The 16,273-nt window shown below is 45.1% G+C and overlaps 1 protein-coding gene across 1 annotated transcript; it reads left to right on the forward strand.

Moving 5' to 3' along the window:
- Nucleotides 1–14,990: 14,990 nt before the first annotated feature.
- Nucleotides 14,991–16,001, forward strand: LOC135398535 (protein GVQW3-like). Its single transcript, XM_064629935.1, has 2 exons — nt 14,991–15,401; nt 15,624–16,001. Exons 1-2 carry the CDS (start codon nt 14,991–14,993, stop codon nt 15,999–16,001), a joined length of 789 nt encoding a protein of 262 aa, XP_064486005.1.
- Nucleotides 16,002–16,273: the final 272 nt, after the last annotated feature.

Below are 16,273 nucleotides of genomic sequence, written 5' to 3' on the forward strand. Positions count from 1 at the left end.
CCCACCACAACAGGAGCGCAGAACGATGCGGCTGCTCTATCCGACAGCCAGGCAGAGAACTGACTCGTAATGGGTTTTTTCTCCTGTATAAAGCCCCACAGCTGCGCCCCCTAGCGGTTACTTTCTCAACTAATCTCACAACAAAATTATTAAGAATCACGCCAGCGCTACTCCCGTTCCCAAGGCAGAAGAAGATAGAAAATGGCGGGGATGCCCGGACAACAGCAACCAGCACCCGACGTGCACTGGCACGAAAATCGCAAACAAAGCGGGAACAAAGTTGGTGAAAGCATTAGTTACACAACAAATCAGCTCACCACAGCAGGAGCGCAGACCGACTGCTCTCCGCGACAGCCAGCGAGAAACTGACTGGGACGCCGCTCCGCGGCCGCTACGCATGCGCGCTCCTAGCGCCCTCTGGGGCGACCACCTCCGAGAGGCTAAGAGAGAAGAGCATTCCTGCGCCCCCTGCTGGCCGTTGTCATTGGTCGTGACGTCACCCTATTGTCTCAGGGCTACACTGTTTTTTCCACTAATGCTCCTCTAAACAAGGTCAACCTGAAACAATAGTGTTGCGGTATGACGTCATCATGCACCTGCGTGGCTCAAGGACGCGTTCGCTCTAGACAGGGGACCTATTATTTATTGAATCACTATCCCAAGATTATTTCCTTTATTCTTCTATAACGATTGCATAGGAAACTATTGCAGAAGAGCACCATGCATGAAAGCTGATCGTAGGAATTCCAAATCTTACTAAATGAGACTTGCAAAAGAACAAAATATCCTAACACATAACTCCATCAACGGCTAATAAGAGGACTAGGCACTCAACAAATCAACACAGACTACGGGTAACCAGGAGCTCAGAACGATGCGTCTACTCCGTCCGACAGCCAGGCACTGAACTGAGTCGTAATACTTTTTCTCCTCTATAAAGTCATGCATCTATCCCTCTTGCGGTTGATTTCTGAACTAATTTAATCGCGAAATTATTAAGAATAGCACTATTCCCATTCAGGGCACCACTATCGTCAAGACAACAATGTTCCTTGTCAAAAAGGAAAAAATACAAAGCGTCAACAAAGGAAAGCATGCATATCGGGGCGTGTCAGAACACGTCAGGACAAATCGCACGACTGCTGGGCAACAGAGGAAAACAAAGAGACACTTGAACAGAGTAAAAAAGACACTCACCATCATTTTTCACGTTCACAGCATTCACTCATTGTAAATCCGCTCGTCACAAAATCCACCTGCATGGTCGAACACCATTCACCAGTGACGAACCACACATCCCCACCCCATCAGGGGCAGACAGAACCCCAGCGAAACTAAGCTCTTCCACTGACGGCCAACGCAATTGCCATGAGCAGAATTAGCGTGCCCACACCTGTCAGTGTCCAAGAGAGAAGTGAATCCTTGCGCCCTCTGCAGGCCGTTGTCATTGGTCGTGACGTCATCCTATTGTCTCAGGGCTACACTGTTTTTTTCCACTGATGCTCCTTTGGACAAGGTCAATCTACAATGAAGCCATGGCATGACGTCATCATGCACCTGCGTGGCTCAAGGACGCGTGCGCTCAAGACAGGGGACCTGTTATTTATTGAATCACTATCCCTAGATTATTTCGTTTATTCTACTATAATGATTGCATAGGGAACTATTGCAGAAAAACACCATAGACAAGAGGAGATTGTAGCATTTCATTCCCAAAGTCTTACTGTACAGGAAAAAAAAAATGGTTCAGCAAGACATGTCCATCCCAGCCAAGAGCCATGCACCTAACTGAAATAATGACGCTTTGTTCCTCTTGAATAAAGTCACACACCTGTCCCCCTCACGGTTACTCTCTGAACTAAATGAATCGCAAAATTATTAAGAATAGCTCTACTCCCATTCAAGGCAGCACTATCGTCATCGTCAAGAATATTCCTTGTACAAAAAGAAAAAAAGAAAAAACTACATGTAGAAGGAAAGCATGTCAGAACAGGCCCAGGCATGTCAGCGCATGTTTGTCAGACAACAAGGGGGGAAAAAGCGAAAAGAAACAAAGAAGAAAACCAGTATCAAACTATTTCTAAGCACACGCACTCCTCTTATTCAAAAACAGTCCTCATCATCAATCCGTCCAGGACAATACACACCATTTTTCTATTGCTACACTTTTTTCCAGTAACGGTCAATGCATTGCTACAGACTGCGTGATGTCATCACATCCTGTCTGAAGAAGAAGACAGCGGCAAAGACTCCTATTATTTATTGAATCGCAAGATTATTTCCTTTGTCCTACTCTTAATGACATTCATTCTCTCATTAAAATTCAACAAAAAAGCACCGTGCATATTAACAATTTTCACCCCAAAGGCTCATCATGCTCATTAGAATTATAGTAAACTACCACTGCTCTTTTAAAATAATAAGTGAGACCACTCAACATCACCTCCAGGCTTATGTAATACATGACCCTTTCTATGCTCATACATTCGTTGTCTGAGGCTACACCTGCGAGCAAAAAGACGCGAAAGCCGGGTGGGCAAAGTTCCATTCGCGCATTGCGTGCAAAAAGGCGCGAAAGCCGGGAGCAAATTCCATTCGCGCACGCCAAAGCACAAGACAGAGCGCCTTTACGGGAACATGATGGCATTCCCACCATATTAATAATTTTCTACCTTGCATTGCAGTTTAGAAAAACTACTACAAAACTATAATTTTAGGAGCCCATTAAAATTCTCCTTTCTATGGAAAGTATAATTGCCCTATTACTTGAATCGCTATTAATGAAGCGCTCCAATTTTTTCTCTCTTCCCATTTCAGCCTTGTCATGCAGTGAAGCAGACTCACATCCAAAATAATTAATTCACACTGAGGGTGCCGTGCTTCAGGAATTCCTATCCTGCGCTCAGATGCAAGCATTTCTTCACGGATACCTTTAACAGCTGATTTCCACAACATACCGAGCTCCTAACAACTTCTAACAAACAATCAGAGAAACCCTCTTCTCAGCTGCACCATGCGACTTTCTTCTTCGTAAAATCGGTGATTTGAGGAAGAGAGCAGCGAAAAATTGCGCGCACTTGTGCTTGACTTAAAAAACCTGAAGCATATGATAATAAACTAAGAAAAAGACACTCATGTCTGGTATGTGATAGTGCCACATACACAGACGCATTCCCTTGCATAAAGAAAGCACAGGACAGGGATACACAAATTTCCTTAGGTGAGCAGGGAAAAGGCTTAAGACCGCAGGTCACCACACATCGCCACGCGGCTAGCACAACATGACACCAACAAGATACTAGCAGCGGGAAGAACTGCAACACTGCTAAACAAGACCAGACATGCCATGATGACGTCACAAATCAGGAAAAAGCACACGCACGCACGCACAGAGGACAATGCATTAAACACACGGAGCGCTCAGGAATAATCGTAGCGTTACCGCACATCGCTACGAAGCTCAACGTCTAACACAAGACGACAGCAACAAGATATTAGCGGAGGGTAAAAATTGCAACACTACTGAACAATGATGGCATTCCCACCATATTAATGATTTTCTACCTTGCATTGCAGTTTAGAAAAACTACTACAAAACTATAATTTTAGGAGCTCATTAAAATTCTACTTTCTATGGAAACTATAATTGCCCTATTACTTGGATCGCTATTAATGAAGCGCTCAAATTTTTTCTCTCTTCCCATTTCAGCCTTGTCATGCAGTGAAGCAGACTCACATCCAAAATAATTAATTTACACTGAGGGAGCCGTGCTTCAGGAATTCCTATCCTGCGCTCAGATGCAAGCATTTCTTCACGGATACCTTTAACAGCTGACTTCCTCAACATACCGAGCTCCTAACAACATCTAACAAACAATCAGAGAAACCCTCTTCTCAGCTGCACCATGCGACTTTCTTCTGCGTAAAATCGGTGATTTGAGGAAGAGAGCAGCGAAAAATTGCGCGCACTTGTGCTTGACTTAAAAAACCTGAAGCATATGATAATAAACTAAGAAAAAGACACTCATGTCTGGTATGTGATAGTGCCACATACACAGACGCATTCCCTTGCATAAAGAAAGCACAGGACAGGGATACACAAATTTCCTTAGGTGAGCAGGGAAAAGGCTTAAGACCTCATTCACCACACATCGCCACGGGGCTAGCACAACATGACACCAACAAGATACTAGCAGTGGGATGAACTGCAACACTGCTAAACAAGACCAGACATGCCATGATGATGTCACAAATCAGGAAAAAATTCGTGCCATTACCGCACATCGCTACGAAGCTCAACGTCTAACACAAGACGATAGCAACAAGATATTAGCGAAGGGTAAAAATTGCAACACTACCGAACAAGTCAAGTCATGCGACATCGCATACAAAACACTGCTCATCGGGGAAAAGGCCTAAGCCTGCGGCGGATCATCATAGAGCATACACAACTTCATTTTTTCTATTTTGTGTAAACTAAACGCGGTCTGCTTGGAAAACGACGTACAAATTTTCTTAGGGAGCAGAGAAATATAGAAATTTCTACTCCGTGCTCAGATACCAGCATTTCTGCTGAAAAACCTGCAAAATTAAGCACTGCTTACTTCGTCAAGATATCGAACACCCAACAAAATCAAACAAACAACCCCACTTCCACTGATAGAACACTATTCAGCTTTTACGCAGGAGGCTTTCTTCTGTGTAAAAGTAGAGAAAATAAGAAAAGAGCAGCGAAAAATTACATGCACTTTTGCTCGCATAGCGATAAGAGAAAAAATAAAATAACGAGGCACACGCAAATAAACTGTGACAAAGACACCCATTTCTGCTATCAGATAATTATTGCATAATACTAAATACCCAATTGCGTTGTTCCTGCGTGAAGAAAGCACAGGAAAAGGACACTCAATTTATCTTAAGCGACCAGGAAAAGTCAATTCTACTCGGACAGCTTAATACCATAAAGTCTGAATTTGTGCAAAGAAGACAAAGCTTGAACAGCGCTACGAACGTGACAGATACATACTAACAAACAAACAACAGCAGAACCGGCGACTTCACCAGGTTCGCTAGGCAATTCCATTAAAAACGCTCGTCCTATCCTTTTTTCTTACTTTGCATTAAACATATCCCCCCCCCTCGTGAAGTCTTTGTTTTGGGCAGGGTATTTTATGAGTGCCCGACGCCGGTCCTGCTGTTGTTTGTTTGTTAGTATGTATCTGTCACGTTCGTAGCGCTGTTCAAGCTTTGTCTTCTTTGCACAAATTCAGACTTTATGGTATTAAGCTGTCCGAGTGGAATTGACTTTTCCTGGTCGCTTAAGATAAATTGAGTGTCCTTTTTCTGTGGTTTCTTCACGCAGGAACAATGCAATTGGGTATTTAGCACAATGCAATAATTATCTCATCGCAGAAATGGGTGTCTTTGTCACAGTTTATTAGCGTGTGCCTCGTTATTTTATTTTTTCTCTTATCGCTATGCGAGCAAAAGTGCGTGTAATTTTTCGCTGCTCTTTTCTTATTTTCTCTACTTTTACGCAGAGAAAGCCTCCTGCGTAAAAGCTGAATAGTGTTCTTTCAGTGGAAGCGGGGTTGTTTGTTTGATTTTGTTGGGTGTTCGATATCTTGACGAAGTAAGCAGTGTTTAATTTTGCAGGTTTTTGAGCAGAAATGCTGGTATCTGAGCACGGAGTAGAAATTTCTATATTTCTCTGCTCCCTAAGAAAATTTGTACGTCGTTTTCCAAGCAGACCGCGTTTAGTAGACCGCAAAATAGAAAAAATGAAGTTGTGTATGCTCTATGATGATCCGCCACAGGCTTAGGCCTTTTCCCCGATGAGCAGTGTTTTGTATGCGATGTCGCATGACTGGACTTGTTCGGTAGTGTTGCAATTTTTACCCTTCGCTAATATCTTGTTGCTCTAGTCTTGTGTTAGACGTTGAGCTTCGTAGCGATGTGCGGTAACGCTACGATTATTCCTGAGCGCTCCGTGTGTTTAATGCGTTGTCCTCCGTGCGTGCGTGCGTGTGCTTTTTTCCTGATTTGTGACGTCATCATGGCATGTCTGGTCTTGTTTAGCAGTGTTGCAGTTCTTCCCGCTGCTAGTATCTTGTTGGTGTCATGTTGTGCTAGCCGCGTGGCGATGTGTGGTGACCTGCGGTCTTAAGCCTTTTCCCTGCTCACCTAAGGAAATTTGTGTATCCCTGTCCTGTGCTTTCTTTGCGCAAGGGCAATGCGTCTGTGTATGTCGCACTATCAGATACCAGACATGAGTGTCTTTCTCTTAGTTTATTAGCATATGCTTCAGGTTTTTTAAGTCAAGCACAAGTGCGCGCAATTTTTCGCTGCTCTCTTCCTCAAATCACCGATTTTACGCAGAAGAAAGTCGCATGGTGCAGCTGAGAAGAGGGTTTCTCTGATTGTTTGTTAGATGTTGTTAGGAGCTCGGTATGTTGAGGAAGTCAGCTGTTAAAGGTATCCGTGAAGAAATGCTTGCATCTGAGCGCAGGATAGGAATTCCTGAAGCACGGCACCCTCAGTGTAAATTAATTATTTTGGATGTGAGTCTGCTTCACTGCATGACAAGGCTGAATGGGAAGAGAGAAAAAATTGGAGCGCTTCATTAATAGCGATCCAAATAATAGGGCAATTATAGTTTGCATAGAAAGGAGAATTTTAACAGGCTCCTAAAATTATAGTTTTGTAGTAGTCTTTCTGAACTGCAATGCAAGGTAGAAAATCATTAATATGGTGGTAATGCCATTATGTTCCCATAAAGGCGTTCTGTCTTGTGCTTTGGCGTGCGCGAATGGAACTTTGCTCCCGGCTTTCGCGCCTTTTTGCACGCAATGCGCGAATGGAAGTTTGCCCACCCGGCTTCCGCGCCTTTTTGCTCGCAGGTGTAGCCTTAGACAACGAATGTATGAGCATAGAAAGGGTCATGTATTACATAAGCCTGGAGGTGATGTTGAGTGGTCTCACTTATTATTTTAAAAGAGCAGTGGTAGTTTACTGTAATTCTAATGACCATCATGAGCCTTTGGGGTAAAAATCGTTCAAAGGAAATAATCTTGCGATTCAATAAATAATAGGAGTCTTTGCCGCTGTCTTCTTCTTCAGACAGGATGTGATGACGTCACGCAGTCTGTAGCAATGCATTGACCGCTACTGGAAAAAAGTGTAGCAATAGAAAAATGGTGTGTATTGTCCTGGACGGATTTATGATGAGCACTGTTTTTGAATAAGAGGAGTGCGTGTGCTTAGAAATAGTTTGATACTGGTTTTCTTCTTTGTTTCTTTTCGCTTTTTCCCCCTTGTTGTCTGACAAACATGCGCTTACATGCCTGGGCCTGTTCTGACATGCCTTCCTTCTACATGTAGTTTTTTCTTTTTGTACAAGGAATATTCTTGACGATGACGATAGTGCTGCCTTGAATGGGAGTAGAGCTATTCTTAATAATTTTGTGATTCATTTAGTTCAGAGAGTAACCGTGAGGGGGACAGGTGTGTGACTTTATTCAGGAGGAACAAAGTGTCATTATTTCAGTTAGGTGCATGGCTCTTGGCTGGGATGGACATGTCTTGCTGAACCATTTTTTTTCCCTGTACAGTACGACTTTGGGAATGAAATGCTACAATCTCCTCTTGTCTATGGTGTTTTTTCTGCAATAGTTCCCTATGCAATCATTATAGTAGAATAAAGGAAATAATCTAGGGATAGTGATTCAATAAATAACAGGTCCCCTGTCTAGAACGCACGCGTCCTTAGCCACGCAGGTGCATGATGACGTCATGCCATGGCTTCATTGTAGATTGACCTTGTCCAAAGGAGCATCAGTGGAAAAAAAACAGTGTAGCCCTGAGACAGCAGGATGACGTCACGACCAATGACAACGGCCTGCAGGGGGCGCAAGGATTTACTTCTCTCTCGGACACTGATGGGTGTGGGCACGCTAATTCTGCTCCTGGCAATTGCGTTGGCCGTCAGTGGAAGAGCTTAGTTTCGCTGGGGTTCTGTCTGCCCCTGATGGGGTGCGGATGTGTGGTTCGTCACTGGTGAATGGTGTTCGACCATGCAGGTGGATTTTGTGACGAGCGGATTTACAATGAGGGAATGCTGTGAATGTGAAAAATGATGGTGAGTGTCTTTTTCACTCTGTTCAAGTGTCTCTTTGTTTTCCTCTGTTGCCCAGCAGTCGTGCGATTTGTCCTGACGTGTTCTGACATGCCCCGATATGCATGCTTTCCTTTGTTGACGCTTTGTATTTTTTCCTTTTTGACAAGGAACATTGTTGACGATAGTGCTGCAATAACAAGGACGATAGTGCTGCCTTGAATGGGAATAGTGCTATTCTTAATAAATTCGCGATTAAATTAGTTCAGAAATCAACCGCAAGAGGGATAGATGCATGACTTTATAGAGGAGAAAAAGTATTACGACTCAGTTCCGTGCCTGGCTGTCGGACGGAGTAGACGCATCGTTCTGCGCTCCTGGTTACCCGTAGTCTGTGTTGATTTGTTGAGTGCCTAGTCCTCTTATTGGCCGTTGATGGAGTTACGTGTTAGGATATTTTGTTTTTTTGCAAGTCTCATTTAGTAAGACTTTGGAATTCCTACGATCAACTTTCATGCATGGTGCTCTTCTGCAATAGTTTCCTATGCAATCGTTATAGAAGAATAAAGGAAATAATCTTGGGGTAGTGATTCAATAAATAATAGGTCCCCTGTCTAGAGCGAACGCGTCCTTGAGCCACGCAGGTGCATGATGACGTCATACCGCAACACTATTGTTTCAGGTTGACCTTGTCTAGAGGAGCATTAGTGGAAAAAAACAGTGTAGCCCTGAGACAATAGGATGACGTCACGACCAATGAGAACGGCCAGCAGGGGGCGCAGGAATGCTCTTCTCTCTTAGCCTCTCGGAGGTGGTCGCCCCAGAGGGCGCTAGGAGCGCGCATGCGTAGCGGCCGCGGAGCGGCGTCCCAGTCAATTTCTCGCTGGCTGTCGCGGAGAGCAGTCGCATCGGTCTGCGCTCCTGCTGTGGTGAGCTGATTTTTTGTGTAACTAATGCTTTCGCCCACTTTGTTCCCACTTTGTTTGCGATTTTCGTGCCAGTGCACGTCGGGTGCTGGTTGCTGTTGTCCGGGCATCCCCGCCATTTTCTATCTTCTTCTGCCTTGGGAACGGGAGTAGCGCTGGCGTGATTCTTAATAATTTTGTTGTGAGATTAGTTGAGAAAGTAACCGCTAGGGGGTGCAGCTGTGGGGCTTTATACAGGAGAAAAAAACCATTACGAGTCAGTTCTCTGCCTGGCTGTCGGATAGAGCAGTCGCATCGTTCTGCGCTCCTGTTGTAGTGGGATCATTTATTGTGTAACTAGTTCTATTTTCTTGTTAGCTATTGATGGTTTGCATATTTACTCTTGCTTTCCCAGCCACTGTATTACGAGTGTTTTTCTCCTTGCATGTCCAGAGCTGTCCTAACTTGCCCAGACATGCCATGATGACGTCACAGCTGACTTCACAAGATGTCCTGAACTGGTGGTCATAGCTGCGATGCTTTGCAACCTGCCTCTGTGCTCCGTCGCCCAGCGACGGTCAGCAGCCGTTCCGGACCGCTTTCTTCAAGGTGGCGTCGTTGATCTTCAACTAAACTCCTTCTCTCCACTCTATCTCTATCTATTTTTTATTTTTTTATTCTCGTAGTGCACAACGCTCAGCTGGTCTGGACACGAGATAGACGTTCCCCAATTAGTGTGGTGGCTCCCTGGAAGGTGCTGATTAATGTGGGGGGTCCCAATTAGCTCTAATTGCTAATTAAATCGTGTTCAGGACAGTTGAGCGTTGTGCACTATGAGAGTGCAGTACTTACTACTTACGTCAAGCGCGGTTCGGATTCGTGTCAACTCCGAACAGGCTCGGGCCCTGAGTCGTCGCCCTGCCTTTTGTTTGTTTGTTTTTGTGAGCAGTCCCCTTTCATATCGTGTCCTGCCGCGGACGAGCAGAGATGTGGTATGAGTCCTTTGCCCAGCAACGGTCCCTCGATCGCTCGAAACGGGGAGAGCGATCAAGTTGTAGTGGTCGAGCTCAGTTCTCGGCGGTTGGGTAAATCTTAGTCGCTTCGGGTATGGTCCGGATCGGAAACGAAGAGGCGTGCAGTGCTTCGCAACACGTACTATGCTTCGCCGACGAGTGCTTCATCAAATTCGGTTACCATATGTCCTACGCTCCACAATGCATTTCATGTAAGTAAATTATACTGAGTGTGGCTATAATAGATGCAGCATCGCTACTTGTTGTGTTTGTGTTATAAGCCTCCTGACGTCTATTTGCCATGCTATTGTCCCTGTTCTGGGTCATTACGGGGGTGTACTGGTACAAAATAAATGTTTTGTTAGACAAGCACACAGGATGGAATGTCAAGAACTTTGGTGATAATGCACCTGCTGTTCACATCCACATAACAACCGATTAAAATCACTTCCTGTCGCTAGCTATTCTTTCTCGAATGAGAGTCCATACACGAAATAAAGGAAGTGAGTTTCGGAGACCAATCATTTGGTGTAAAGTGTATGCGTGCTGTTGAATGTGTGCTGTTTCATGTGTCACCTGTTGGGCACGAGTGCCCAATAACAAGAATGGAAGAACGTAGCTAAACTTGGAGATGCGAATGACAAAAAATAATATATTTATCTACTGCCCTGCGTCACAGTGTCTTTCTTCTGCGGTTATTATCAGCTGTAATGTGCGAAGGTGCAGGCAGTGAGAAAGCATTATTCGTTCTCAACATTCTAACAAAAAAAACAACAAAAAAGGAATAGTGATACATCATGAAACAACGGGGCATTTCAATCGTGGGTGGTTCATTCGCGCGCGGAGAAAGCTTTTCTTTATCAATAACAAAGAAAAAGGAAAAGGAAGCAGCGACATTCGGTCACAGGCCACAATACGTGATAACGCGGACAGATGAAGCGCTTTTCTAGAGACAAATGTGGAATATTTGAGTGTGCCGAATTAAGGTATGCAAGAACAAGCTGGCGAAGTGCTGAATTGCAGGTAGAGATGTGAAGTGTCCTAACGAGGTCTCAAGTACTGCACTGTGAATGTGTCTCCAAATTTTAGGGACTCTATACTGTACTTATGTTACTGATATTTCTTGTTATACTTGGAGTACTTTCCTTTTTATGACCTTTCCGTTGTTCGCTGTAGATTTTTGGCGGTAAAGTGTCAAGCAAGTACACTGCACAATCGTCGCTCAAAATATCCTGGCTGTTCCCACGACAGAAGTGGTCTTACATGAGCAATACTCAATCTAGTCACCACAGTCTGAAGTTCGAGCTAACTCATGGTTCATGCTAGTCCTTATGTAATGTTGCGGGACGCTTTCAGTGCCATTTGGATACTCTCACTTGAGAAAAAGTTTGGCCGATGGACGTCTGGGTTTGTTCAAGTGCCCTTGGCAGTTGGCACCCATCAGATTGCTGGTGTGAATGCCATCGCGCAACTGTGATAAGTAATTACTGTAGGATGTCATTTTCGATGCACAACCATATACTGTACGCAGCTCTAGTTTTCTGTAACAAGCGCTTTTGTCCAGTTCGTGTACGGTACCGGTAGAGCGAACGAACTTCTGGAAAAGCAATGTACCGGCAGCGGTTGATCGCGGGTCCCATCATCATCCCATGTGTGTGTGTGCACGGTGTGCATGCGGTTGCAACTAGCGTGCAATTATCTCGAAAAGTAACTAAAAATCACGTCAGTTATCTTTGGAATATGCGCGCCACTTGAAATTCAACCTCATTTTACGATGTTCACAATGATTACCTCGTGTAGAACCAGGGCCGGTGATGGGGGGGGGGGGGGGAGTAAGGCGCTTGCATAGACCCCGCGCACGAAGCCTTCAACGAGGGATTACTTTTTTTTTAATATCAAGTATGCACTTAATCATGTGAAACAGGCCCCGCGATGTGCCTTTGCCCCCTGCCCCGCACACCCCTAACACCGGCCCTGTGTAGAATTTACTATTTGTCGTACACATCCTGGCAATCCCTTTTCAAGGAGTCTCATTAATCTTCCTTTTACTTTTTTGACGCGATGTACTGCATCATTTCGGGAATGTTGATGGCATCTGACAAGATTAGAGTCACTAAATAAGGCAAAATCACCAGCTGTTCTTACTAGCTCGTGTCGATTCAGTGTTACGCCTTCCCCCGATGGTTTCGCGATAAAACTGTATCCACATATTTGTCTTTGAAACCGGACAACCACGACAATGCAACGATCAAGCAGCGTTCTGTTTACATTTTTACAGTTCCTGCCACCTCTCTTCTCTGTGCCACATTCCTTATTCACCAAGGCATTATTAAATGAGTATTTTCTATATTTTTTTTGTCAACTCAGACACCTTGTGTTTATAGATTTTGAACAGACACCTTCTGTTCATAGGAACGTAAATCTCTGATGATGCTAGCATTCTTCACTTTCTGTAATTGGGTGACACGAGTTGGTTTAGGTATTAGTTCCTCGACAATTTCAAACACTCTGAGTGTATTGTGTACTCTACATGTATCGCTACGTTTTCGAAAATTGAAAATAGCTGATCTCAGCGGAACGACATCAGTTGATTTCCAGAGCATATACTATATTAAATCTCAGTGTGTCTCTATGTGCAAAACTTATTCACACCAAAGAATTCCAAGGATACCTTAACGTTTCGCACAAAAGCTGCATTCGCTCACTACAAGCAGCGTGGAACGGGGTGGATAACGAAATCCAAGCGTGACCACGTAACTCAAAATACTGTAGCGAAAATTTCGCCACCTTCTTGCAATGTGCCAAAACGGGAGAATCATCAAGTGTCATTTTCTTCTTGAACGTTAAGGCGCTACCTCTAGCATACATTAAAAACGAAAATATTACTGCCAATTCCTAGGCAGAACCTTGCACCGACTTCAAGCACGCCCTGTTGTCAGCAGTTTATCAAGTTTATCGAGTTTATCAGCGTGACGCACCAGCACGCGCGCATCTTTCTTTCCCTCGAATTTGCGGCGTAATGCTTCAATTTCGCCTATCGCAGGCACTCTAGGGTTCTCCGCGGTGCTCTTTGCACATCGGACCACGTGACCACGAGGGCGCGCGCAGCGAGAGCGAGCCGAGCCCTTCGTTGCCACCTGCCGGCACGACCCGTTTGCAACCGCCGTTCAACACACCAATCCTTCTAGCTCACCATAGACAGAATGTCCCGGTTTGACTTGAACGCCCCCCGTATATTGGCACGCCTTCAAAGTGTCGGCTTGTTGATGAACGACTGAAAGGCCTGAAGCCACCGTCATGCTATACGCGTTGTCCAAAGTCTATAAAGCAGAGAGGTTACTGGAAGGCTGGAGAACTGCAGTAATGGCTCCTCTACTTCTGTATTCCTTGTGTTCATGGCATTTTGCCTTCTGCCTATCATGAGCATTTTGTCCTGCTAGTGTCTGGCATCTACCTACTCTTAAAGAATCAGGTAACACAAGATGTCGTGACTGAAAGCACGAATAAGCTGACCAAATTTGTTGTGTTGACTCAATTTTTGTACCACGAAAGGGAGATGAAGTCAAATGTGCACGCCTTACTTCATTTGCCAAAAAGTGTGTCGCCACATGGACCTTTGTGGGGAATCTCATGCTTTGCATTTGAAACGAACATGGGACACCTTTTGTATTTGGTTTCATCGTCGAATGCGGTGTCACTGCAGATTTTTTCTCGCATTTTGATGCGGAACAACTTCTTCCAACTGAGGAGTATGGCATCTGGAGCTGTGCAGAATGCCTGCAGTCACAGCAAACCAAACCTCAGCAGCACTATTGAAACCCTCGGCACACCAAGGACAGTCTCAGAAGACATGCTGGATTGGATAAGCGGGCAGATTGGACACACACAGGGGATCAAAGAATATGACCGTGTGTCAATTGGTGGATAATTTCTTCACAGCACGAGTTACAGTCGTCCATCGAAGAGAGATTCCACGTCATTACTGCTGGACAGCAAATACTTAAGGGCAGAGAACATCTTTGTGCACTCCTGTGTACATAGCATCGCATGTTTACAGCCACACCAGCTTTTGTAGTGTGGACCACATCAAGAAGGTGGTGAGACAGCAACGGAAGGTCCTGTACGAACTGAATTCGGATGTAAGGCCCTGTATGTACCTTACGATCGCAGGGAGTACGTACTTTGTGCGATTGTGCAACAAATATGAGTGGACGTAACTGAAGCAGACTTTAAATGTTTTCTTTGACCTGTCATCATAGGACAATTAAGAGTCTCCGTCACATGACAACTACAATTATAACCGACGCCACCTGTGGATTAACTTTGCCCACCTAGGAGTTATTTAAGATGTGCAAAATCCCACATATATGACACTGCATTGAACTTCTGTTTTGAAAGAAACCGTACGCAAGCTTGCCCTTAAAGTGCCACTGAATTGCTGACCTCAGTAAGTGTTACAAACCGGAGGTGCAAAGTTATCATCATAGCATTACATGTGTTAAGTTACCCTTCATATGCCATGTAATCTTCTGTCTGTTTGAATGTCCCCATATGTCTGTCCCAGTGAAAAGGTGACTGGCGCGCTCGCGAGCGTGCTTGTGGCGCTATGTTTTGTCGAGCACATGGAATACGTAGCGCAGTCCCTCAGCTATTGGCTGAAGCGAATTTCAGATGGTTGGCACTTTTTAACCGGGAGGTACCCGGGTTCGAATACCGGTGCCGGCTGTGCTGTCTGGGGTTTTTCCTGGGTTTTCCTCAGACGCTTTCAGACATATGTCGGCGCAGTTCCCCTAGAAGTCGGCCCAGGACGCACATTTCCCCAGGGCGTCAGTCGTGACGTTGCCCACATACGTGAGGCCGACAACGGCAAGTCCTTTCACCATCACCACCACCACCACTTTTTAACCGCCGGATTTGAATTTGCGTTGACATGACAATCGCTTTGTATACTTTTCAACGATGGAGCAGCGTGCCAATGTGACATTTTGCTTGAACTTGGGAAAGTCTGCAACAGAAAGCTTTGAGATGATCCAAACTGCGTATGGAACTGAGGCAATGAGTCGTAAAAGTGTCTTCAGGTGGATTTTGAGGTTTCGTGATGGCAGGGATGCCCTGGAATATGATCCACGGCCGGTGGCCTCGAAGATATCCCGAAATGAAGAAAACGTGCAAAGAGTTGCGGAAGTGCTTGCTTCAGACCGATGTATCTCTGTGCAACCCATCGAGGAGCTCACCGGCCTTCCCAAAACAAGCGTGCATCGCATTTTGACGGAAGACCTGCAAAAACGAAAGCTTTGCGCACGATTTGTGCCTCATGTTCTGACAAGCGACCAGAAGCGCGCCGGACTGGAGCACTGCAGAGACATGCAGGTAACCGCAGCAGAGGATACTGAATTCCTCCCAAGCATCGTAACGGGCGATTAAACGTGGTGCGTCCAGTACAAACCGTCGAAAAAACGGGAGAGCACCGAATGGAGATCGGCAGATGACGAGAAGCTCAGAAAGCCAAGAATGCAGAAGAGTCGAGTCAAAACACTCATGACCATTTTCTTTGATTCAAAGGGAATAATTCATATTGGATACATTATACAGGGTCAGACAGTAACCGCGAAATACTACGTCGGTGTTTTATCGCGCTTGTGGTGCAAAATTCTTCGCAAGAGGCTGGAGTACCGCAAACTAGGATCATGGTCGTTGTTGCACAACAATGCCCCTGCGCACAATGCGAAGGCTGTGCGTGATTTCTTGGCAAAGAAAGGCGTTGTTGTCCTCGATCATCCGCCCTATTCCCCAGACCTGTCTCCAGCCGACTTCTGGCTGTTGCCAAAGCTGAAGCTTGCTATGAAGGGGACACGGCATGACTCCATAGAGGACATTCAAGCGTTGCGACGAGTTCCTCAGAGCTATACCGAAGGAAGACTTCAGGCACTGCTTCAAGCAGTTTCACGGGCAGGTCCAGCGGCGCAGTGAGTCGGCGGGTGACTACTTTCAATGACCCATTATAAAAATTAAACACTATTGATGCCGTCCATTTTACTTGACAGCAGTCACCTTTTCACTGGGACACACCTTGTATTGAGTAAAACTATTACAACTAAGCAAGAAATAAATGTATACAGCTATTTTGTGGGTAGAATGACCTCAGTTCAGTGGGAAACTCAGATGTGGGAAGTGTGATGCAGTGGAAACAGTTTATTTTCTAAATTTTATTTCCAAAGGAAAAAAGCAGTACAGCTGGAGAG

The sequence above is a fragment of the Ornithodoros turicata genome, chromosome 6 (assembly GCF_037126465.1).
Source record: "Ornithodoros turicata isolate Travis chromosome 6, ASM3712646v1, whole genome shotgun sequence".
NCBI lineage: Eukaryota > Metazoa > Arthropoda > Arachnida > Ixodida > Argasidae > Ornithodoros > Ornithodoros turicata.

Coding starts and splice junctions, on each gene's coding strand:
- LOC135398535 (XM_064629935.1), top strand. CDS start 14,991: ATGGAGCAGCGTGCCAATGTGACATTTTGCTTGAACTTGGGAAAGTCT. Junction 15,402..15,623: donor AGCACTGCAGAGACATGCAG/GTAACCGCAGCA, acceptor TACATTATACAG/GGTCAGACAGTAACCGCGAA.